At 48.0% G+C, this 26427-nt stretch overlaps 1 protein-coding gene across 1 annotated transcript in view; it reads left to right on the top strand.

The window, feature by feature from the left end:
- The window catches only part of STX6 (syntaxin 6), a 30233-nt gene extending 4149 nt beyond the window's left edge, over positions 1-26084 (top strand). The window contains exons 2-8 of the mRNA XM_069737727.1: positions 10873-11042; positions 13616-13710; positions 14632-14694; positions 17204-17326; positions 17481-17587; positions 23107-23201; positions 24019-26084. Of these exons, the coding sequence (XP_069593828.1) occupies positions 10873-11042; positions 13616-13710; positions 14632-14694; positions 17204-17326; positions 17481-17587; positions 23107-23201; positions 24019-24095 (730 nt within the window). The 3' untranslated portion in view covers positions 24096-26084. The remainder of the gene's footprint in view (positions 1-10872; positions 11043-13615; positions 13711-14631; positions 14695-17203; positions 17327-17480; positions 17588-23106; positions 23202-24018) is intronic.
- The last annotated feature ends 343 nt before the right edge of the window (positions 26085-26427 follow it).

Genomic DNA, 26427 nt, shown 5'->3' with positions numbered 1-26427 from the left:
GTTTTTCCTGGCGCTCGGATTGCTGTATGATGAGACTAATTCAGTGGATCAGGCTGAGAAAAATTTGCTGGCTTTGTGCCAGGGTCAGGATGATATGGAAGTATATTGTCAGAAATTTAGGAAATGGTCAGTACTCACTCAGTGGAATGAATCTGCGCTGGCAGCTTTGTTCAGAAAGGGTCTCTCTGAGGCTCTTAACGATGTCATGGTGGGATTTCCTATGCCTGCTGGTTTGAATGAGTCTTTGGCCATTCAGATCGGTCGACGCTTGCGCGAGCGTAAATCTGTGCACCATTTGGCGGTACTGCCTGAGGTTAAACCTGAGCCTATGCAGTGCGATAGGACTATGACTAGAGTTGAACGGCAGGAATACAGACGTCTGAATGGTCTGTGTTTCTACTGTGGTGATGCCACTCATGCTATTTCTGATTGTCCTAAGCGCACTAAGCGGTCCGCTAGGTCTGCCGTCATTGGTACTGTACAGTCCAAATTCCTTCTGTCCATTACCTTGATATGCTCTTTGTCGTCGTTTTCTGTCATGGCGTTTGTGGATTCGGGCGCTGCCCTGAATCTGATGGATTTGGATTATGCTAAACGTTGTGGGTTTTTCTTGGAGCCTTTGCGGTGTCCTATTCCATTGAGAGGAATTGATGCTACACCTTTGGCCAAGAATAAACCTCAATACTGGGCCCAGCTGACCATGTGCATGGCTCCTGCACATCAGGAAGTTATTCGCTTTCTGGTGTTGCATAATCTGCATGATGTGGTCGTGTTGGGGTTGCCATGGCTACAAACCCATAATCCAGTATTGGATTGGAATTCCATGTCGGTATCCAGCTGGGGTTGTCAGGGGGTACATGGTGATGTTCCATTTTTGTCGATTTCCTCATCCACCCCTTCTGAGGTCCCAGAGTTCTTGTCTGATTATCAGGATGTATTTGAAGAGCCCAAGTCCGATGCTCTACCTCCGCATAGGGATTGTGATTGTGCTATCAATTTGATTCCTGGTAGTAAATTCCCTAAAGGTCGATTATTTAATTTATCCGTGCCCGAACACGCCGCTATGCGCAGTTATGTGAAGGAATCCCCGGAGAAGGGACATATTCGCCCATCGTCATCACCACTGGGAGCAGGGTTCTTCTTTGTAGCCAAGAAGGATGGTTCGCTGAGACCGTGTATTGATTACCGCCTTCTTAATAAGATCACTGTTAAATTTCAGTATCCCTTGCCATTGTTATCTGACTTGTTTGCTCGGATTAAGGGGGCTAGTTGGTTCACTAAGATAGATCTTCGTGGTGCGTATAATCTGGTGAGAATCAGGCAAGGAGATGAATGGAAAACTGCATTCAATACGCCCGAGGGTCATTTTGAGTATCTAGTGATGCCGTTCGGACTTGCCAATGCTCCATCTGTGTTTCAGTCTTTTATGCATGACATCTTCCGTGAGTATCTGGATAAATTCCTGATTGTTTACTTGGATGACATTTTGATCTTCTCAGATGATTGGGAGTCTCATGTGAAGCAGGTCAGAATGGTTTTCCAGGTACTGCGTGCTAACTCTTTGTTTGTGAAGGGATCAAAGTGTCTCTTCGGTGTGCAGAAAGTTTCATTTTTGGGGTTCATCTTTACCCCTTCTACTATCGAGATGGATCCAGTTAAGGTCCAAGCCATCCAGGATTGGATTCAGCCGACATCTCTGAAAAGTCTGCAAAAGTTCCTGGGCTTTGCTAATTTTTATCGTCGCTTCATCTGTAATTTTTCTAGCATTGCCAAACCATTGACCGATTTGACCAAGAAGGGTGCTGATTTGGTTAATTGGTCTTCTGCTGCTGTGGAAGCTTTTCAGGAGTTGAAGCGTCGTTTTTGTTCTGCCCCTGTGTTGTGTCAGCCAGATGTTTCTCTTCCGTTCCAGGTCGAGGTTGATGCTTCTGAGATTGGAGCAGGGGCGGTTTTGTCACAGAGAGGTTCTGATTGCTCAGTGATGAAACCATGTGCTTTCTTTTCCAGGAAGTTTTCGCCCGCTGAGCGTAATTATGATGTGGGCAATCGAGAGTTGCTGGCCATGAAGTGGGCATTCGAGGAGTGGCGTCATTGGCTTGAAGGAGCTAAGCATCGCGTGGTGGTATTGACTGATCATAAGAACTTGACTTATCTCGAGTCTGCCAAGCGCTTGAATCCTAGACAGGCCCGTTGGTCGTTATTTTTTGCCCGCTTCGACTTTGTGATTTCGTACCTTCCGGGCTCTAAAAATGTGAAGGCGGATGCTCTGTCTAGGAGTTTTGTGCCCGACTCTCCGGGTTTATCTGAGCCAGCGGGTATCCTCAAGGAAGGAGTCATTGTGTCTGCCATTTCCCCTGATTTGCGGCGGGTGCTGCAAAAATTTCAGGCGAATAAACCTGATCGTTGTCCAGCAGAGAAACTGTTTGTCCCTGATAGGTGGACGAATAAAGTTATCTCTGAACTTCATTGTTCGGTGTTGGCTGGTCATCCTGGAATCTTTGGTACCAGAGAGTTAGTGGCTAGATCCTTCTGGTGGCCATCTCTGTCACGGGATGTACGTACTTTTGTGCAGTCCTGTGGGATTTGTGCTAGGGCTAAGCCCTGCTGTTCTCGTGCCAGTGGGTTGCTTTTGCCCTTGCCGGTCCCAAAGAGGCCTTGGACACATATTTCGATGGATTTCATTGCTGACCTTCCCGTTTCTCAAAAGATGTCAGTCATTTGGGTGGTCTGTGATCGCTTTTCTAAAATGGTCCATCTGGTGCCCTTGGCTAAATTGCCTTCCTCCTCTGATTTGGTACCTTTGTTCTTTCAGCATGTGGTTCGGTTGCATGGCATTCCTGAGAATATTGTTTCTGACAGAGGTTCCCAGTTTGTTTCAAGGTTTTGGCGAGCCTTTTGTGGTAGGATGGGCATTGACCTATCCTTTTCCTCGGCTTTCCATCCTCAGACTAATGGCCAGACCGAACGAACCAATCAGACCTTGGAAACATATCTGAGATGTTTTGTTTCTGCAGACCAGGATGATTGGGTGTCCTTTTTGCCGTTGGCTGAGTTCGCCCTTAATAATCGGGCCAGCTCGGCTACCTTGGTTTCTCCATTTTTTTGCAATTCTGGGTTCCATCCTCGTTTCTCTTCAGGACAGGTTGAGTCTTCGGACTGTCCTGGTGTGGATTCTGTGGTGGATAGGTTGCAGCAGATCTGGACTCAGGTAGTGGACAATTTGATCTTGTCCCAGGAGAAAGCCCAACTTTTCGCTAATCGCAGACGCCGTGTGGGTCCCCGACTTCGTGTTGGGGATCTGGTTTGGTTATCTTCTCGTCATATTCCTATGAAGGTTTCCTCTCCTAAATTTAAACCTCGTTTTATTGGTCCGTATAGGATTTCTGAGGTTCTCAATCCTGTGTCTTTTCGTTTGACCCTCCCAGACTCCTTTTCCATACATAATGTATTCCATAGGTCGTTGTTGCGGAGATACGTGGCACCTATGGTTCCATCTGTTGAGCCTCCTGCCCCGGTTTTGGTGGAGGGGGAATTGGAGTATATTGTGGAGAAGATTTTGGATTCTCGTGTTTCTAGACGGAAACTCCAGTATCTGGTTAAATGGAAGGGTTATGCTCAGGAAGATAATTCCTGGGTTTTTGCCTCTGATGTTCATGCTTCCGATCTTGTTCGTGCCTTTCATGCGGCTCATCCTGGTCGGCCTGGGGGCTCTGGTGAGGGTTCGGTGACCCCTCCTCAAGGGGGGGTACTGTTGTGAATTCTGTGGCTGAATTCACTCCTGTGGTCACAAGTGGTACTGCAGCTTCTGAGCTTCCTCCCTCAGGTGTTCTGGTGAGCTCGTTAGCTGCTTCATTACTTAACTCCGCCTGATGCTGCTATCCTTGCTCCTTGTCAATGTTTCAGTGTTGGATCTGAGCTTCTCCTGATTGTTCCTGTGACCTGCTGCTCTGTATAGCTAAGTGCTTTTTGCTTTTTTGTTGCTTTTTTTCTGTCCAGCTTGTCTTTTGTTTTGCTGGAAGCTCTGAGACGCAAAGGGTGTACCGCCGTGCCGTTAGTTCGGCACGGTGGGTTTTTTTTGCCCCCTTTGCGTGGTTTTGCTTTAGGGTTTTTTGTAGACTGCAAAGTTCGCTTTACTGTCCTCGCTCTGTCCTAGAATATCGGGCCCCACTTTGCTGAATCTATTTCATCCCTACGTTTTGTCTTTTCATCTTACTCACAGTCATTATATGTGGGGGGCTGCCTTTTCCTTTGGGGAATTTCTCTGGGGCAAGTCAGGCCTATTTTTCTATCTTCAGGCTAGCTAGTTTCTTAGGCTGTGCCGAGTTGCCTAGGTAGTTGTTAGGCGCAATCCACAGCCGCTTTTAGTTGTGTTTAGGATAGGATCAGGTGTGCAGTCTACAGAGTTTCCACGTCTCAGAGCTCGTTCTTGTATTTTTGGGTATTTGTCAGATCACTGTGTGCGCTCTGATCGCTAAGCACACTGTGTTTCTGGATTGCCTTCATAACACCTGTCATTAGCAAACATAACAGCCTACACGCGTGGACACATCCCCTTTATGTAGCGCCTACACGCGTGGACACATCCCCTTTATGTAGCGCCTACACACGTGGACACATCCCCTTTATGTAGTGCCTACACGTGTGGGCACATCCCCTTTATGTAGCGCCTACACGTGTGGACACATCCCCTTTATGTAGCGCCTACACGTGTGGACACATCCCCTTTATGTAGTGCCTACACGTGTGGACACATCCCCTTTATGTAGCGCCTACACGTGTGGGCACATCCCCTTTATGTAGCGCCTACACGTGTGGACACATCCCCTTTATGTAGTGCCTACACGCGTGGACACATCCCCTTTATGTAGTGCCTACACATCCCCTTTATGTAGCGCCTACACGCGTGGACACATCCCCTTTATGTAGTGCCTACACGTGTGGACACATCCCCTTTATGTAGCGCCTACACGCGTGGACACATCCCCTTTATGTAGTGCCTACACGTGTGGACACATCCCCTTTATGTAGCGCCTACACGCGTGGACACATCCCCTTTATGTAGCGCCTACACATCCCCTTTATGTAGCGCCTACACATGTGGGCACATCCCCTTTATGTAGCGCCTACACATGTGGGCACATCCCCTTTATGTAGCGCCTACACGTGTGGGCACATCCCCTTTATGTAGCGCCTACACGCGTGGACACATCCCCTTTATGTAGCGCCTACACGCGTGGACACATCCCCTTTATGTAGCGCCTACACGTGTGGACACATCCCCTTTATGTAGCCCCTACACATCCCCTTTATGTAGCCCCTACACATCCCCTTTATGTAGCGCCTACACATCCCCTTTATGTAGCGCCTACACATCCCCTTTATGTAGCGCCTACACATCCCCTTTATGTAGCGCCTACACGCGTGGACACATCCCCTTTATGTAGCGCCTACACGCGTGGACACATCCCCTTTATGTAGCGCCTACACGCGTGGACACATCCCCTTTATGTAGCGCCTACACGCGTGGACACATCCCCTTTATGTAGCGCCTACACGCGTGGACACATCCCCTTTATGTAGCGCCTACACGCGTGGACACATCGCCTTTATGTAGCGCCTACACGTGTGGACACATCCCCTTTATGTAGCGCCTACACGTGTGGACACATCCCCTTTATGTAGCGCCTACACGTGTGGACACATCCCCTTTATGTAGCGCCTACACGCGTGGACACATCCCCTTTATGGAAACAGGAACACATGGGCTACTTGCACAGTGAACAAGTCTGTATGATCATGTTCACACACCACCAAGAAACCTGAAGACACAAAAGAGAATAGTGAAACCAAAAACATCCCCTTTATGTAGCGCCTACACGCGTGGACACATCCCCTTTATGTAGCGCCTACACATCCCCTTTATGTAGCGCCTACACGTGTGGACACATCCCCTTTATGTAGCGCCTACACGTGTGGACACATCCCCTTTATGTAGCACCTACACATCCCCTTTATGTAGCGCCTACACATCCCCTTTATGTAGCGCCTACATGCGTGGACACATCCCCTTTATGTAGCGCCTACACGTGTGGACACATCCCCTTTATGTAGCGCCTACACGCGTGGACACATCCCCTTTATGTAGCGCCTACACATCCCCTTTATGTAGCGCCTACACGTGTGGACACATCCCCTTTATGTAGCGCCTACACGTGTGGACACATCCCCTTTATGTAGCGCCTACACATCCCCTTTATGTAGCGCCTACACATCCCCTTTATGTAGCGCCTACACATCCCCTTTATGTAGCGCCTACACATCCCCTTTATGTAGCGCCTACACGCGTGGACACATCCCCTTTATGTAGCGCCTACACGTGTGGACACATCCCCTTTATGTAGCACCTACACATCCCCTTTATGTAGCGCCTACACATCCCCTTTATGTAGCGCCTACATGCGTGGACACATCCCCTTTATGTAGCGCCTACACGTGTGGACACATCCCCTTTATGTAGCGCCTACACGCGTGGACACATCCCCTTTATGTAGCGCCTACACATCCCCTTTATGTAGCGCCTACACGTGTGGACACATCCCCTTTATGTAGCGCCTACACGTGTGGACACATCCCCTTTATGTAGCGCCTACACATCCCCTTTATGTAGCGCCTACACATCCCCTTTATGTAGCGCCTACACATCCCCTTTATGTAGCGCCTACACGCGTGGACACATCCCCTTTATGTAGCGCCTACACGCGTGGACACATCCCCTTTATGTAGCGCCTACACGCGTGGACACATCCCCTTTATGTAGTGCCTACACGTGTGGGCACATCCCCTTTATGTAGCGCCTACACGTGTGGACACATCCCCTTTATGTAGCGCCTACACGCGTGGACACATCCCCTTTATGTAGTGCCTACACGTGTGGACACATCCCCTTTATGTAGCGCCTACACATCCCCTTTATGTAGCGCCTACACATGTGGACACATCCCCTTTATGTAGCGCGTGGACACATCCCCTTTATACACTGTGTTCCAAATTATTATGCAAATAATATTTCCTCATATTTTCTCTAAATTACCTATCTGAATTGCAGTCATTGTTATTTTCCAGTCATCTACTATTCTAGTACAATTGCAATGTTTTGGAACAAACTGCCTATGAAAACAGTATCTTTAAAAAAAAATAAACACTCAAAATGCATGTTCCAAATTATTATGCACAGCAGAGTTTTCAACCTTTTTTATTTAATTTTGAACAAAAAATGGTCAATTGTGAAGTTATAAGCATTATCAGCTTATTACAAAATGAAATCAGTTTTCAAGTGAAAACTTTATTCTAGGTGATGTTACATTTGCACATAGGACCCCTTGTTCGAAAGAAGCTTCTGAACTCTCTCGTCCATTGAATTTGTCAGTTTTTGGATGGTTTCTGCTTCAATTGTTTTGCATGTGGACAGAATACCCTCCCAGAGCTGTTGCTTAGATGTGAACTGCCTCCCGCCATCATAGACACTCCTTTTGATGATGCTCCAGAGGTTCTCAGTGGGGTTGAGGTCAGGGGAAGATGGTGGCCACACCATAAGTTTGTCCTCTTTTATGCCCATAGCAGCCAGAGATCCAGATGTGTTTTTTGCAGCAGGAGACGGTGCATTATCATGCATGAAAATGATCTTGCTGTGGAAAGCACGGTTCTTCCTCTTGAACCATGGCAGAAAGTGTTGTTTTAGAAACTCCACATACATTATGGAGTTCATCTTTACCCCTTCAGGGATCATAAAGGGGCCGACAATCTCTCTCCCCATGATTCCAGCCCAAAACATTACATCCTCCTTGTTGGCGCCTTAGCCATGTTTTCATGGGGTGTCCATCAACCAGCCATCCTCCACTCCATCCATCTGGACCATCGAGCATTGCACAGCACTTATCGGTGAACAAAACAGTTTGGAAGTCAGTCTTGATGTATCGTTTGGCCCACTGGAGCCGTTTCTGCTTGGGTGCAGTGGATAGAGGTGGTCGACAGGATGGCTTACGCACAGCTGCAAACCTCTGAAGGACCCTGCATCTTGTTGTTCTGGGGACGTTGGGGGCACCAGCAGCTTCAAAAACTTGTCTGCTGCTATGACAAGGCATTTTTGCAGCTGCTCTTTTAACCTTACGCAGTTGCCTGTTGGAAAGAGTCCTCAATTTTTCCTTATCAGCACGCACACGTGTGTGCTGGGAATCCGCTACATACTTCTTGATTGTGCGATGATCACGATGAAGTGTCTTGGCAATTGTTGATTGTAGTCATGCCTTGACCTAAATACTCCACAATTTGTTGCCTCTCAGCAGCCGACACATCCTTTTTCTTTCCCATTTTGGCCAAAAATGTAGACTGCTTAATAATGTGGAACAGCTTCTTAAGTAGTCTTGCCTTTATTTAGACACACCTGCCAAACTAATTTGCACAGGTATCTGCAATTGCTTCCAGTGATATAAAGAGCCCTGACACACATCACCATCAATGAGTTTAAATGGCAAACAAAAAAATGTAACCTTATCACTCCTAAACTCTTTGTGCATAATAATTTGGAACACAGTGTATAGCGCCTCCACGTGTGGACACATCCCCTTTACATAGCGCCTACACGTGTGGATACATCCCCTTTATATAGCACCTACACGTGTGGACACATCCCCTTTATATAGCGCCTACACGTGTGGACACATCCCTTTTATGTAGTACCTACACGCGTGGACACATCCCCTTTATGTAGCGCCTACACGTGTGGACACATCCCCTTTATGTAGCGCCTACACGTGTGGACACATCCCCATTATGTAGCGCCTATATGTGTGGACACATCCCCATTATGTAGCGCCTATATGTGTGGACACATCCCCATTATGTAGCGCCTATATGTGTGGACACATCCCCATTATGTAGCGCCTACACGTGTGGACACATCCCCTTTATGTAGCGCCTATATGTGTGGACACATCCCCATTATGTAGCGCCTATATGTGTGGACACATCCCCATTATGTAGCGCCTACACGTGTGGACACATCCCCATTATGTAGCGCCTATATGTGTGGACACATCCCCATTATGTAGCGCCTACACGTGTGGACACATCCCCTTTATGTAGCGCCTATATGTGTGGACACATCCCCATTATGTAGCGCCTATATGTGTGGACACATCCCCATTATGTAGCGCCTACACGTGTGGACACATCCCCATTATGTAGCGCCTATATGTGTGGACACATCCCCATTATGTAGCGCCTATATGTGTGGACACATCCCCATTATGTAGCGCCTATATGTGTGGACACATCCCCATTATGTAGCGCCTATATGTGTGGACACATCCCCATTATGTAGCGCCTACACGTGTGGACACATCCCCTTTATGTAGCGCCTATATGTGTGGACACATCCCCATTATGTAGCGCCTATATGTGTGGACACATCCCCATTATGTAGCGCCTACACGTGTGGACACATCCCCTTTATGTAGCGCCTATATGTGTGGACACATCCCTTTTATGTAGCACCTACATATGTGGACACGTCCCCTTTATGTAGCACCTACATATTCTGCAGCCTTTAGTAATGTCAATGAGAGAGCGAAGCGTTCCTGCATCAGGCGTCATTCACACTTGCGTACTTTGGTCAGTATTTTTCGCCTTTGTGAAGCCTTGAAGGATCTTCTCACGTGCACCAGGTAGAAATCCACGTGCTCCTTAGCCAAAATAATTGAGGAGTCTAAGACAACACCTGGAAATGGGTTTTTGAATCCAGAGAATCCCTTTAAGGTTAAAGTGCAATGAAGATGATCTAGTGATGGATGCAGGTGAGAAGATCTTAGGTCACGAGGGTGAAGAAAGGCTCTCATCCGCACCTATAATCCTGTCCTGTTGACAAATCCCTGGATTGACGTCTCCTCTCCAGAAATCTGGTGGCCAAAACTTGTGACATGATGTGTGACATGCCTGGGGTTGATGACACTGGTGAAGCCTGTGATGGGAGACCACCTCTGGTAGTCCACCCTGTAACGGTTCTCCGGTCTTATCAATAATTGGGGAGCCTTGGGTATAAAAGAAAAGTGACCATGCTCACCCTGGGATCTGCTCCTTCCCCTGGCGCTGGCGGCCTTCACCAGACTACATACGAATGATGATGTCACGACTGACCGTCATCAGGCCACTGGTTGGTCGCAGGGTTGGGTCACCTCCCATCCAGCAGATTGGCAGAACCCTTTGATATCACTATGTGATTTTTGGTAGGGTATGTTTTTTACAGAACCGCAAATCTGGAAAGTGTATGAGAGGAGCCCTGCACCCGAAGAGCGCCCCTCTGTATGGGAGAGACGGCCAAGATTGCCAACGTTCATCCCACAGTCCTCCCATGTATGGTGGGCTTCACAGGGACTGGTGTGATCCGTTACAGCAGGTTCCTGCACATGTCCTCTGTGCAGTGTAGACACCTGCCTGTCCTGGAGGCTCGTTTCTCTGCTCCCATAAGACCTGGAGCCAAACCAAAAGTTTGAGACTTTTAAGTTCTGGGGGATTCTTGAGCCTGAACAGATGCTGGAAGGGGTGGCTAATTGCTAAGGTTGGTGCTACACAGTGACATTGGCCATGACACATGGTGCGGCCAAGGACGGGGCATGCCGCAGCTACCTATGTGAATGGTGTCATCGCAAGGTGCAAAAGTCTGTATGATTTTGCAAGTCGCACTGCGACCATATTCTGCAAGGCGGCATCTTAATAACCGTGAGGAATGGGCGAATCAAACTGTTCATGATGCATCGGAGTTGGGTTGGGTCATGTGAGGCTTATACAGAGACTGACTTTTCTTTTTTCTCTCTTTAGGGAGGTGCAGAAAGCTGTGAACACGGCCCAGGGCTTGTTTCAGAGGTGGACCGATCTTCTCCAGGATCCCTCCATTGTGACTCGAGAAGAGCTGGACTGGACTACCAATGAGCTGCGCAACAACCTGCGGAGCATTGAGTGGGATCTGGAAGATCTTGATGAGACCATTAATATCCTTCACAATCAGAGAATTATTATAGATGTTTCAGCCCCAGTACAAAAGTCTCTAGAGACTAGAAATGGATTATAGTTATTAGTAGGTGAGACGGGCGCTATGCACTCCCTGACAGAAGTTATGTCGCTTATCCATGTAATGTAAATAAAAACTTACAACCTGATGTCACGGGGGCCTTCTCCGGTATCACACAATCAGCAAAGCTAGAGTATAGTAAACAATTCCAAGACCTTTATTTAGGCAAAAGTATGAAAGGTCCATATACGATCCACCACACAAAGGATAAAATAGTCCAGAACACGAATGCAGTTCAGTAACAGGATAAAAGTCCAACAATCCAGCAGACAGAGGATAGCATAGTCCATATACTCTTCTTTCTCTCTGAGGTGCTGTGAACACATCATCATTCCACACAGGACTGATCTGTGTCTCACCTCCCTGATATTTTACAAGTCCCTCTCCTCATTCACAGGTTAGGGGGGTGGGCCGCAGGGGCTCATTGTTTCAACAAGCTAGTTCAATATGTCATTAGCATATTAGCAAACAGAATTATTCACTGACCCTGTGAGAAGACAACAATACAGTACTGTGGGGGCTGATAACAGATGGCAACAACAGCCATTCATCAATTAGCAAATAACACATCCTACAAGAGAACACCATGAAAATCAGTAAAATACTAATACAAATAAAATGATATTCACATATCCCACCATCACACCTGACGTTAAATTCATCCATTGGTTGTATAAATTATTCTTTTGAAACCTGAAACCCTCTGAAATGTGTGGGTTAAGAAAATAAATTGGCATCAATGCAGAAATATTTATCAGTTAATGGACACAGAATGGTCAGATTTTGGCAAGACAAAAGTTTTGTCGCCCACAGAAATTAATGTGATATTCAAACAAATAACATAAAATACAAATATATGTTGCATAACATTAGTGAATAAAGTTGTGGTGCAATTAGTCATATTAAATATTTTGTGTGACTTCCATGAGCTTAAAGGACTGCATCCATGCGGTTCAACAATGATTCATATAATTTATTAATGAAGTCATCAGGAATAGCACAGAATGCAGTCTTACATGCCTCCCAGAGTTCATCTAGATTCTTTAGTTTTATCTTCCAAGCTTCCTCTTTCATCCTACCCCAAACATGCTCAATGATGTTCATGTCTGGTGACCAGGCTGGCCGGTCCTTGAGCACCTTGATCTTTTTTGCCTGGAGGAACTTTGTTGTAGAGATGGAAGTATAAGATGGAGCACCATCCTGCTGCAGAATTTGACCTCTTTTATGATTTGGAATATAAGAGGTAGCTAATACTTCTTGATATTTTAGGCTATTGATATTGCCTTCCACCTTGCAAATGTTTTGCACACCCCCATACTGAATGTAACCCCAGACCATGATCTTTCCACCACCAAATGTAACTTTTCTGGGTGTATTTTGGATCCATACGGGCTCCAGTAGGTCTCCTGCAGTATTTGCGGCAGCTCTGGTGTAATTCTACTGAAGATTCATCAGAGAAATCCACCTTCTGCCACTTTTCCAGCGTCCATCTGTTTAGCAGGCTGTGGGACTTTGCAAATGCCACACGGTTTTTTATTTGCCTTTTGTTTAGTGCTGGCTTCTGGGCACTGATTCGACCATGGAGGCCATTTCGAGACAGAATCCTACAAACTGTTCTAGTTGACAGAGGGACTTGAGGTGACCAGGCCTGTTGGAGCTCTGCTGCAGAGGAAGAGGGGCTTGCTTTGGATTTGCCAAAACAACAAACGTTCCTCCTGAGCAGTTGTGTTGCGGGGTCTGCCGGACCTGGGCTTGTCAAACACATCTCCAGTCTCTTCAAATCTTTTTTTTAAGTCTTTGTACTTGACACTGAGACACATAAAAGGTGCCAGCCACATCTGCAGTGGATCTGGTCTTCAGCCTCTTGATAATCTAGGCTTTGGTCGCAGGGTGGATTTTTGGCATGTTGTCAGAGCTCAAGTTGCAGTTCAAGTGAAGGTCTGGGGTGCTGGGTTTCTTTTTATACACACTCACTAATTAACCGATCATTTACTGAACACAGGTGAGAATGTAAACTAGGATTGGGTGCATTATATGACCAGGCGACACAACTTTTGTCTTGCCAAAATCTGACCATTCTGTGTCCATTAACTGATCAATATTTCTGCATTGATGCCAATTTATTTTCTTAACTTAAACCACATTTCGGAGGGTTTCAGCTTTCAAAAGAATAATTTATACAACCAATGGATGAATTTAACGTCAGGTTATAAGCTTTTATTTACATAACATGGATAAGCGACATAACTTCTGTCAGGGAGTGTACTTTATGTCAACCAGCGGTGGTCCATACATCTCCTTCCACAGCGGGAAACATGCACCCACGTCCATTATTACAATACTATGACTATTTCCCTAATATTTGGCCGTATTAGTCCTGGAGAAGGTATAAAGGCTGCGACGTACGTTCGGCCCCTCGGCCGCTGATGTGTCCTTGCTTTGGGGTTGACATTGACCTGATCACCATTTGTTCCATTCCTTAACTCCGGTCACGTATTGTAGAAGCCAATCCTCGCAAGTTCAGCCTGGATCCTGCAGAGATGAGGCAGAGAAAAGCGTTTATCAATGAAACGCGGCAGTGTGTCAAGGTGGGGAATCACGGGAGGACGTCGGGGTCCGCGCATACCTGCAGCTCGCGTGTATTTTCTGCTTTATCTCTGGTGTAAGATGTTCTGGAAAGACGCACTTCTATTTCCTTTCTTCATGGCGACTGTATATCATCTAGTGCAATTTTCTAAACCACGGTTGTTTCTAAAATGTCTCCTAAAAGTATACCTATTGTTATTTGCAGTAATATTGAGAGCATGGTCCTAATGTTTGAGGTTTTCTGAAATTAACTTTTTTTTTTTTTTTTTTTATATGCAAAACAGCGCCCCTTTTCTCCATAGGCTGCATTGAGTATTGCAGCTCAGACATTAGGCTGAGCTACAACACCAGATCTTTAGATGCCATGTTGTAGTGCAGCACTGCAGTTTCATCGTTATGTGACTCTTCATGCCCCCCCCCCCCCTTAAGGTGTAGCACATGCTGTTGAACCTATTGACAGCCAAAATTAAAGTTGTCTCTCCCACTGACACATTATAAAGATCGCACTTGGATCAATGTAAATCTATGGGGTCGTGCACATGTCTGACTTTTTACCCGGTCCGGAGAAAAAATTGCAGGTTACTCTATTTGCATCCAATATTCGGATCACACTCGTCCATGGAAACCATCGGGCTGCACTCGGATGACATCTGAGTGCAGTCCGATTTTTGTGCACTGAAAGAATGGAGAAGATAGACATATTTTTTTTTCTCCATCTTCTCCTCACAGGAGAGAATCAGATCAAATCTGACCAGAGTGTTTGTTCTTTGTACAGTTGACGACCCGACTGTCTCGGATGAGAGAATTTACTGTCACGTGACCCCAGGCCTTAAGGACAGAAATCACTATTTTTCTAACCGTAATTACACTTCAGTTGATCTGTCTTTTCACTTTTTTTTTTTCTCCCTTGTGTTCACGTCCAGGAAATGAAGGATCAGATGACCACTCCATCTGTTCAGGCCCTGGCAGAAAAAAAGAGCCGTCAGGTGAGAGGCGGGGGATTTTTCCGTCTGCTGTTTGTTTAGTGACACATTGGTCTCCTTGGTGAATTGGAGGAGGTCGTGGCGTGAAGGGAGCGCTGCGTCACTCTCCGCGCTCTCGGGTTACACGCTTCTCTCCGTGAGTCATCGAGTAGTGAAAATACGTTACTCCACCAATCTCCAAAACATCTGCATGTCCTCCATACCTGATGGATCCCTTCCTTTGGGCAACATGGCAATTTTTGGATTTTTTTTTTTTTGCATTTGACCCCTTTCACTGCAATGTAGCAGTGTGAAGAGCGCGAATTGTAGCCAAAGTCTGCGTGCACCCTCTACTGTATGGTTCTCTATCAAAGTCTGCCAATCCAGAAATTATACTGATCACATATATATCTCTGACACATGTATATCTCTGACATGTTCTGCAGCGCTGTACACTGGATGTAATCCCCGCCATCCCTGACGCTGGCCAGTTCACGTCCGTCTCCTGTATACTAGCGCCAATTTCATAGGAAATCAATAACTCTCTTGGAATGTAATTGGAAGGAGAGAGGAGGACCTCTGCCTAGCCCCCTTAGAGAAGTCGTCCCCCCAGGTGCTGGAGGCTGCGGTGTTCATGGTGTAAGTCTTACATGATGGTGTTTGGAGCATTTTCCAGCTTTCCTGGTAATGGGAATCTCACACTTGAAAGAGTAATCACTGGCCTGGAAAAAAGGAGCCAGTCAGCAGTGCGATCCATCCTCCATACTGACAGTCAATTTACAAATAGACCACCCACGTCTTACATTGATGGAGAGATGGGATTTACCTACGTGTCCATGTGTGGCATCATGAACAGTCTTGTGTGCCTGCAGACGCCCTCTGGAAAAATACTCCTTCATCTGGAGCAGTGGAGTCTGTAGAGTGCATATCCAAATATCTCACATTAAAGGTTTTTTTCAGTTCCTTAAAACCCCTCTGTTCAAAGGCCCCTTTGTTTTTTTAAAAATTCTATTGTCACCATCCCCAGGTCCATCACGACTTCCAGTGTAGTTATCCTTTGCAGTGCTGACGTTGGGTCAACATCACTGCAACCAGTTACCGAGCTTATCAGCTTTGCCCGAGTTGACTGCATGAGCCACTGAGCTCACTGACTGGCTGCAGCGCTATGATCATGATGTCAGCGCTGCAAACAATAACCGACACCAAGAGCAGTGGCAGAGACTCCACACTGGACCCAGGGAGGGTGAGCAAAGAACAGGTTTTTTAAAAAAAAATTTAAGTGAACTGCAGCCTATCGTTTTCCGGAACTCAGAGGCTGAAGCAATTTCTGTTATTTTCTTCCATTGCTAGTTGCATATGTAGACATGGGGGACTTGCAAGGGATGTAGACATGGGGGACTTGCAGGGGATGTAGACGTGGGGGACTTGCGGGGGATGTAGACGTGGGGGACTTGCGGGGGATGTAGACGTGGGGGACTTGCGGGGGATGTAGACGTGGGGGACTTGCGGGGGATGTAGACGTGGGGGACTTGCGGGGGATGTAGACGTGGGGGACTTGCGGGGGATGTAGACGTGGGGGACTTGCGGGGGATGTAGACGTGGGGGACTTGCGGGGGATGTAGACGTGGGGGACTTGCGGGGGATGTAGACGTGGGGGACTTGCGGGGGATGTAGACGTGGGGGACTTGCGGGGGATGTAGACGTGGGGGACTTGCGGGGGATGTAGACGTGGGGGACTTGCGGGGGATGTAGACGTGGGGGACTTGCAGGAGATGTAGACACGGGGGAGTTGCAGGGGATGTAGACATGGGGGGCTTACAGGAGATGTAGACGTGGGGGACTTGCGGGGGATGTAGACGTGGGGGACTTGCGGGGGATGTAGACGTGGGGGACTTGCGGGGGATGTAGACGTGGGGGACTTGCGGGGGATGTAGACGTGGGGGACTTGCGGGGGATGTAGACGTGGGGGACTTGCAGGAGATGTAGACACGGGGGAGTTGCAGGGGATGTAGACGTGGGGGGCTTACAGGAGATGTAGACGTGGGAGACTTGCGGGGGATGTAGACGTGGGGGACTTGCGGGGGATGTAGACGTGGGGGACTTGCGGGGGATGTAGACACGGGGGGCTTACAGGAGATGTAGACGTGGGAGACTTGCAGGGGATGTAGACGTGGGGGACTTGCGGGGGATGTAGACGTGGGGGACTTGCGGGGGATGTAGACACGGGGGGCTTACAGGAGATGTAGACGTGGGAGACTTGCAGGGGATGTAGACGTGGGGGACTTGCAGAAGATGTAGACATGGGGGACCTGCGCTGTCTTTGTGGTATGTTTGGCTACTGGTTTGTTATTTTTGCTGGATATTTTTAGTGTTCAGCGCATGGGATGAATTTATACAATTCCTCTAACCTAACATCAGTGCAATTTCCTGTTCGCTAATTACAAGAAATATTTTGTGCAGAAACTTCCAGGTAATTAGTTGTAAGTTTTTATATAGAAATGTCTAATTGTGGATTCATTTTGTGATCCTTCAGGCGCTCCTAGGAGAAGGGACGAGACAAGGCTGGAAGTCTGAACCGGACAAATACAAAGGTCTGGACCAGGAGATCCAGTCGGCCAACAATCAGTTTCTTGACGGACAAGTGACGCAGCAACAGGTATGGTGTGAGGACGGGGGCGTAGGACCACCTCTGGTTGCTCGGCACGTTGACCGCTTCATTTTCTCCAACACTACTTCTGGGGCTGAGTTTGATATTTGGATATTCTAAAAATCCAGTGCTTGCAAATTGTTGCCTCTTCCCCCTCTATTAGATGATCATGGAGCAACAAGACGAAGAGCTGGAGTTGGTATCTGGCAGCATTGGCGTGCTGAAGAACATGTCGCAACGCATCGGCAATGAGCTGGACGAGCAGGCAGTGTGAGTGTCCTTGGGATATCGATATCTGAATTAATAGCACCCAACAAATTCCTCAAGCTATCCTACCAGCACAGAATGGTGTGCAGAGCACGGAGCATATAGGGACCATATGGATCAAACTGTTTGTTTTATTAAATTAGTTCTGTACAGGTTTAATGTACGGATTTCAGCTGGATGAAACCTGTTATGAAGGTAATCCTAAATGTTGAGGTGCACATATACCTTAGACAGCGGGATGAGCGATCTCCCCCTCACACGAGTGTTCACTGTAGGGAAACACACTAATCCCCCATACACGTCCGTCTCTCGACTCCCCATAAACACGCGGCCGAGCGCTCCTGTGCTCTCGATGAGACTCCTCTAACAGCTTATTTCCGTGCCCGAAAAGAAGAATCGCCCGTTGAAATTTCATATCCTTTTTTCTCTTCGTTAACATAATTTAAAGGGACGGGTGGCTCCCATGCACATTGGATGGTAAGTGAAACCCGCCGAAAATGACAGGTATGGTTAACTTACATCTGCAGTGTATTGGGGTGCCATCATCCGCTGCCAGACGCATCCGGCAGGAGTGGGGTGTGAATTCACATCACCCGATCATCTGTTGAGGGAGAGTCCCCTATACAAATTGTGTGTTGGGTTTGGCTGACTTTATTCTATGGCTCGTACATACTGGATCATTTATGTCCTTTACAGATGAGCAGCGTCCTTTTTTTGCCGGATTTTGGACGCAAAAAAAATGCATCTTGCTGCATCCTCTGCGCCCTAACGCTTGCGGCAAAAAAGACGCAAAATGCATGCAAACGCATGTCCATGCGCCCCCATGTTAAATATAGGGGCGCATGACGCATGCGACGCCGCGGCTGCGCCCGACGCAACGCTAATGTGAACGTAGCCTAAGACATACGCTTCCTATGGCTGCTCACCTCCCTAACACAAAAGCTTTTAAGGAAATGTCTGCTCAGTTGTGAAGTTTTTTGTTGACCTTCATCTGTCAGGAAGTCGGCAGTAAACCATATTGTGATCCTTCCTTTCATCTTGGAAAAGGTGCAGTGACTCTATAGTGTCATCTTCTCACCCAGGCAGGAAAGTTTATCCTATACTGAGGACTTGGGTTGTGCTGTGATGGTGGCGTTATGCCACTCACTGCGCACGAGGCAATGGCAGCATGTGTGTAACGAGGCTGCTTGTGTGTGTGTGTTCAAGGAGGTGAGGGCGGTGTGAGTGAGTGAGACAGGTTTGTGTATGCGTGTGTAGGGCAGGGTGGTGCAAGGGTAGTTTGTGTGGGTACACGAGGAGGCAAGGACAGTTTTTATGTAGGAATGTGAGGAGGTGAGGGCAGGGTGTTTGTGGGTACACGAGGAGGCAAGGGCAGTTTTTATGTAGGAATGTGAGGAGGTGAGGGCAGGGTGTTTGTGGGTACGCGTGGAGGCAAGGGCAGTTTCTGTGGGTACGCTTGGAGGCTAGAGCAGTTTGTGTGGGTACGCGAGAAGGTGAGGGCGGGGTGTGTGTGTGCGTGCAGGTGAGGTTGGCTTGTGTGTGGATGAGGGTTGTGTATGCGTGCGCAGGTTGTGTGTGGATGAAGATGGCATGGGTGCACAAGTGAGGAGACAACTGCGAGGGGGACATGTGTGCGCGTGCTCGCATGTACAAGGAGGTGAGGGCGATGTGTGTGACAGCGAGGAGGACATGTGAGAGTGGATGTTTGGGTGTGCGCTCACGTGTATGAGGAGGTGAGGGGGATGTTTGGGTGCACGCTCACATGTATGAGGAGGTGAGGGGGATGTTTGGGTGCACGCTCACATGTATGAGGAGCTGAGGGGGATGTTTGGGTACACGCTCACATGTATGAGGAGCTGAGGGGGATGTTTGGGTACACGCTCACGTGTATGAGGAGGTGAGGGGGATGTTTGGGTACACGCTCACGTGTATGAGGAGGTGAGGGGGATGTTTGGGTGCACGCTCACGTGTATGAGGTGAGGGGGGCGTGTGAGGGGGATGTTGGGGTGCGCACTCACGTGTATGGGGAGGGGGGGTGTTTGGGTGCACGCTCACGTGATGAGATGAGGGGGGCGTGTGAGGGGGATGTTGGGGTGCACGCTCACGTGTATGAGGGGGATGTTGGGGTGCGCGCTCACGTGTATGAGGAGATGAGGGGGACGTGTGTGAGGGAATGTTTGGGTGCGTGCTCACGTGTATGGAGTTGAGGGGGACGTGTGTGTGAGGGGGTTGTTTGGGTGCATTCTCACGTGTATGAGGAGATGAGGGGGAAGTGTGTGAGGGGGATGTTTGGGTGCACGCTCACGTGTATGTGGAGGTGAGGGGGACGTGTGTGAGGGGAATGTTTGGGTGCGTGCTCACGTGTATGAGGAGGTGAGGGGGATGTTTGAGTGCACGCTCACGTGTATGAGGAGATGAGGGGGACGTGTGTGAGGGGAATGTTTGGGTGCGTGCTCACGTGTATGAGGAGATGAGGGGGAAGTGTGTGAGGGGGATGTTTGGGTGCACGCTCACGTGTATGAGGAGATGAGGGGGACGTGTGTGAGGGGAATGTTTGGGTGCGTGGTCACGTGTATGAGGAGTTGAGGGGGACGTGTGTGAGGGGGTTGTTTGGGTGCACGCTCACGTGTATGAGGAGATGAGGGGGACATGTGTGAGGGGAATGTTTGGGTGCGTGCTCATGTGTATGAGGAGATGAGGGGGACGTGTGTGAGAGGAATGTTTTGGGTGCGTGCTCACGTGTATGAGGAGGTGAGGGGGACGTGTGTGAGGGGAATGTTGGGGTGCGTGCTCACGTGTATGAGGAGGTGAGGGGGATGTTTGGGTGCGTGCTCACGTGTATGAGGAGGTGAGGGGAATGTTTGGGTGCGTGCTCATGTGTATGAGGAGATGAGGGGGACATGTGTGAGGGGAATGTTTTGGTGCGTGCTCACGTGTATGTGGAGGTGAGGGGGATGTTTGGGTGCACGCTCACGTGTATGAGGAGATGAGGGGGACGTGTGTGAGGGAATGTTTGGGTGCGTGCTCACGTGTATGAGGAGGTGAGGGGGACGTGTGTGAGGGGGATGTTTGGGTGCATTCTCACGTGTATGAGGAGATGAGGGGGAAGTGTGTGAGGGGGATGTTTGGGTGCGTGCTCACGTGTATGAGGAGATGAGGGGGAAGTGTGTGAGGGGGATGTTTGGGTGCATTCTCACGTGTATGAGGAGATGAGGGGGAAGTGTGTGAGGGGGTTGTTTGGGTGCATTCTCACGTGTATGAGGAGATGAGGGGGAAGTGTGTGAGGGGGATGTTTGGGTGCGTGCTCACGTGTATGAGGAGATGAGGGGGAAGTGTGTGAGGGGGTTGTTTGGGTGCATTCTCACGTGTATGAGGAGATGAGGGGGAAGTGTGTGAGGGGGATGTTTGGGTGCGTGCTCACGTGTATGAGGAGATGAGGGGGAAGTGTGTGAGGGGGATGTTTGGGTGCGTGCTCACGTGTATGAGGAGGTGAGGGGGACGTGTGTGAGGGGGATGTTTGGGTGCGTGCTCACGTGTATGAGGAGGTGAGGGGGAAGTGTGTGAGGGGGATGTTTGGGTGCGTGCTCACGTGTATGAGGAGGTGAGGGGGACGTGTGTGAGGGGGTTTGGGTGCACTCTCACGTGTATGAGGAGATGAGGGGGATGTGTGTGAGGGGAATGTTTGGGTGCGTGCTCACGTGTATGAGGAGGTGAGGGTAGCTGGTGTGTAAACAGAATACCATGTAATGGAGGAGGACCTCTGTCAGTGTTTGCACAGGTCACATACATCGGCAGAGCTTGTTGCCTCGGGCGGCCTATGGAGGACGTCTCTGCTTCCAGGCTATGCACTGTTTCTCATCTCCTACACGTTTACAGCCTTGTTGTACCTGGTTACACACCGTCCTGACCTACCTTTTTTCCACAGCAGAGATCCGTACATCATCACTGTGTCACAGCTGTGTGACATTTCTAGCATGTCATTCTGGTTTTTCAGCCATTGTCTACCAGCACATAGATACTTCTCACCATACAGTGTATGTGCCCCCTCCACATTACACCTGGAGGAGCTTTTCTGTCCTCCCATCCTACATCCATAGACGTTGATAAGGAGCCAGTCCCTTTGCAGCTATAACAGCTTCCGTTCTTCCGGGAAAGTTTTCTACGATAATTTGGAAATGTCTGTGGGAATTTTTTTTCCTGTTCATCCAGAAGAGCATTTGTCAGGTCAGACATTGGTGTTGGAGGAGGACGGACTCACAATCTCTGTTCTAGGTCATCTCAAGTGTTCAATCTTAGGTCCTATCTCTGCGCGGCCATGTTTCACTGAATTCCCCCAACAATGTCTTTATGGACCTTGTGCATGGAGCTCAGTCATGGGGAACATACATGGTCCTCCCCCAAATTGTTCTCACAAAGATAGAAGCTACAATTGTCCAAAATGTCTTGTGCTGAAGCATTAAGATTTTCCTTTAGTGGAATTAAGAGGCTGACCCTGAATACAATCCCATCGTATCTTCCCTCCTCCACCAAACTTTCCCGCTGGCACATTACAGTCAGGCAGGTAACGTTCTCCTGGCCTTCACCAAACCCAGACTCAACCATCAGACGCCAGAGAAAGAAGCTCCATCCCCTCCGCAGAACATGCACGGTACCTCTTCATTGAGGAAGACAAGATCTCTAGTGCCATCTATAGGAAGTAGCAATCTTAAAAGTCAGAATCGACCATTTAACGAGCCTTGCTACATGATTTGGGATAAGAAGCCAAAGCAGAAACATTACTTGCAGACATGTGTTTCTGGGAGCTTGTCCCTCCATTGGTGCAAAGCATTACTGGTTAGTTGGATGAGAGGCGTCTTGACAGTGGGTCTAAAGAGAGAGGTTTCTTCTTGTTGAGAACACCAAGTTGGTGTAAGGAGCCTTATAGGTCATGCAGTGCTCCTCTTGGTACTTAAGCATGCGAATATCCTATACAAAGTGGAAGAGGACTAAAACTCTACCCTACAGGTGGCAGTAGAGTTCCTCCTTCCACTGCTCCAGGGTCCAATGATGGCGGCTTTACACCACTCCATCCAACCCTTCGCATTGTGCTTAAAGCTGTATGTATCTGCTCGGCTTTGGAAACCCATGTCATGAAGCTCATAGTATCTGAGCTATTTGCCACCAGCCATGCTGTCACACGTTAGTACAGGCAGACGGCGTGAGGGGGGGCAAATATGACCGAAAAAAAACTAAATTCACTGATTACGGAATGTTCTCCAGCTATTGTGTATACGAAGGCAGTGTAGCCCCACCTGGACTTATCACACATCAGTTATTTTTTTAGGTAGTAGGACCTTCTCTGGAAATATATGGTACCCGCATCTAATAGACATTTGCGTCTACACCATAAATATGTGATGTGAGACAGCCCCTTTAATATAAAGTAGATTTCTGGCTCCGTGAAGGACACACAGACGCAATGTTGTTAATCCATTAACAAAACAGAACATTGATCCGGTTCCTGACTCTTTATTTCCGTGTAGGATGCTTGATGACTTCTCCCATGAATTAGACTCGGCGCAGTCTCGCATGGATAACGTTCTGAAGAAGCTGGCGAAGGTGTCTCACATGACCAGCGGTGAGTAAGGATGCCATCTGCCGCAGGATTGTGACGGGGGTGATCTGGCTTGAAACACATTGATTAAAAAAAAAAAAGACAAAGTGCCAAGTGGATGAGCGGATCCTCTCTTGGCTTTTCTTTGTATCTTTCTGCCATTGTTGCAAATGATGCAGTTGTTTCATGAAATAAGGCTACTTTCACACTTGCGTTTTCTGCTGTCCGTCGTTGTGCAGCAAAATGACGTTTCGACGGACGTCACGAAAATAGAGAAAAAACGTGTGTGACGCATCCAGTGTAATGACGGATGCGTTGTCCACAAATTCCAGGAATTAAATGTCCGAGGGAGGGAGAGAGAGATATTTCTATACAAAGCCTTAAGAGGGCTCCTTCCACTCGCTTGGGCCCCACAGTCGCTGCATATTATACCTCTGAAATGCGCCCCCGTTGGCAGCGGCAGTGCCTGCCGGTCTGTTCATGTGGGGACATTTGTATGGATAAAAATAGGAATGACCTGATCCATCGATCATGAGAGTAATCTTCGATTGCTGGAAGGGAACCGTAAATCGTCCCACACCAGACAGTACCAGAGTTAGCGATGCCGGGAGTTAAGGCGCTGTTCTCCCGGCTGTCATGTGGATGCAGTGGCCACAGATCACTGTCGTGGTGATGGATCAGGTCCTGCAAATCGATTCCCACCAACTCTAGATAACGTGTCGTTATGCAGGCTTATAGCCAGGAATGTGATTGATGTGACTGGTTACATGGTGTATACAGTGCTACAGAATATGTCTGTGCTATATCGCTAATAATAACCAGGTTGTGTTCCTCCCTGTAGATCGGCGGCAGTGGTGTGCCATTATTGTGCTCCTCGCTCTGCTCCTGGTGGTGCTGATCCTGTTTTTTACGCTGTGACATGAGCTCTCGTTTTCCATGGGACGTCTCACAAATAACTTATTTCCCAATGAACAAGGATGTTTTCCCGTGTGAAGTGGCATTGCCGTGACAAGTGGGCATTTTGTGATGTATAAGACATTTTGGCTGCGAACCGTGACCTCATCTACTCCCTGCTCTGACCATTCTGGTGCCCGGGCGTTTTGGGGTACGCACCATAGCACCGGTCTACTACGAGGTTCCCCGCAGTTTACTCGCTGGATTACTGTTGCAGTGTTTTATCTGTCACATCTGCCTCATTCTCTTTTTCCCGAGGGAGCCATACCGCAGCTTACATGCTGCACGGATCTGACGCAGAGCAGAGGCCATGGACTCCGTGCGTAGCAGCTTTTTTTTTTTTTAAAGGTGGAAGCCTTATATCATGTGGGAAGTGCTGGTGCTGCTCGGAGATCTGCTTAGTAACTGGTTTATTTCTAGGACTCTAGGAATAAATTACAGGACCCTTCTCCGGGAGAATCTCGCCACGAGATGTTTACAGCTGACAGCATTGAGCTCCATGGGTTGATGTTGGCGAGATTGTGTAGGAGGTTATATAACACTTCCAGAATCATTCTGCTACGTCTGATAATGCCGCCGCGGCTTTTTGAAGGTTCCGTACCTCGGCTCTGCAATGCATAATTTTTAGCTGCTCAGATAAGATTACTACAGGACCCGTTTGCATCTTGAGGATACTTCTAAGACGTCTTCTGGATGTTAGTGGTGTGAACAATGACAATTCTAATGACTGCATTATTGACACCAGTGTGGATACTACTGAACCTGCTTTCTTCATGACGGGCAGGCCCTTTGTGTCGTCTCAAGCCCCCTCTCCACACCGTGGTCTTTTGTCTGGAGCCTCTGTCTGTTGCCTGCCCTGTGTCTCTTTGTTTTACTGAATGCGATCTGTTCCTGTCGCTTCATACCTTTTTTATGTGTTGTAATGATCCTCATTCTTTTCGACCAAACACTAAACAAATCTTATTTTTTTTTTTTTTTTTTTTTTTTGAGCTCTCGTTTCTGGCATTGAGATTCATCCACCCGAGTCCTAGTTTTCTGCATTTATAATTTTTTCATTATTTATTTAATATTGAATCTGCCTGACACTAAGAGGAACATTAGGAGGGATGGCCGGCTGTCGATGCGAAATGGATTCGTTTTAGGAGTTGCCTTCTTGCAGTCATCATTTCCCGGGGTGACGAGCTGACCTGGCGGAGGGATTGCCTGTGTGAAACCCTCTGAATGATTGCACTCTTTCTCCAGTCTACTACAGTGTAAAGAGTAGACCACACTTCTCCATGGTAATAGCACACATTCCCTATATCTTTGCCAGTTCTAATGGTGTGAATCGATTCAAAGGGCCCAGTCGGCCACGCCAGTAATCTGTGGCCATTGGACGCGAGCCGCGAGAATAGTCTTACGTGCCGGCATCTGCAGCATTTCTTTTGATTAGCTGGCCTGCCGCTACTTCATCATTATGGTGTGACACGTGATGTTGTACCAGGCTGGTTAATCAAAAGAAGATGCATGGATGCTGTCGGACAAGAGGTGGTTCTCAGGGATCCTGTCCAGCAGCCACAGATTACTTTCGTGGCCGCCGGACCTGGTCGTCCGAATCCATTTGCACCAACTCTAATGCACTGAACGACTTGATTTACAATGTAGCCAGCCTGGTACTATGACTGTAATGGCCACTGATTTAGCACTATGGAGAAACCCACTACAGGTTAAGTGTCTGACTTTACTTAATATTGCAGTATTTTTTATATTTTTGGTTATTTTTCTCATTGTCCTGTGGATGTGTAATGTTTAGAATATGGAGTGGAAATACCGTGGCGGGCATACGATTGCCTGTTATACGTCTCCGAAACTTCTGTCGGCTTCCATTTCATGTATTATTTTTGTATGATTTCAGTCTGTGAATTTTTAGATCAACGCTCCAGTGATTAAATAAATAATTTCTTTTACATACGATGCATTCCTGTTGGTCTGGTTTATGCCGCTGTGTACTGGGATGGTTAGGTTATAGAGAATATCTTGTGGGGTGTGATGGATTACAGGTTACTAATGGTACACTGCGGGGTTATGCTCACTTCATGATGATCACGCAGAGTAAACAGGTTGCCGGTCAACCGACGAATGAGCAAAATGATCTTTGGGTTTGTCTAAAGAGACTGTCGTTCTCGGCAGCACATCATGCTGCCCAGAACAATGACAAACTATCTGTAATAAATCGTCCTCTGTGCATCTGAAGGGCAGTCGGCTTTTCTCGACAGGCTCTTGTCCTCCGACCATCAAACGTTGGCGGTCGTTTAAC

The sequence above is a fragment of the Ranitomeya imitator genome, chromosome 8 (assembly GCF_032444005.1).
Source record: "Ranitomeya imitator isolate aRanImi1 chromosome 8, aRanImi1.pri, whole genome shotgun sequence".
Lineage (NCBI taxonomy): Eukaryota > Metazoa > Chordata > Amphibia > Anura > Dendrobatidae > Ranitomeya > Ranitomeya imitator.
Note: the sequence above shows the minus strand (reverse complement) of the source record. Positions and strands in the feature narration are given on the sequence as shown.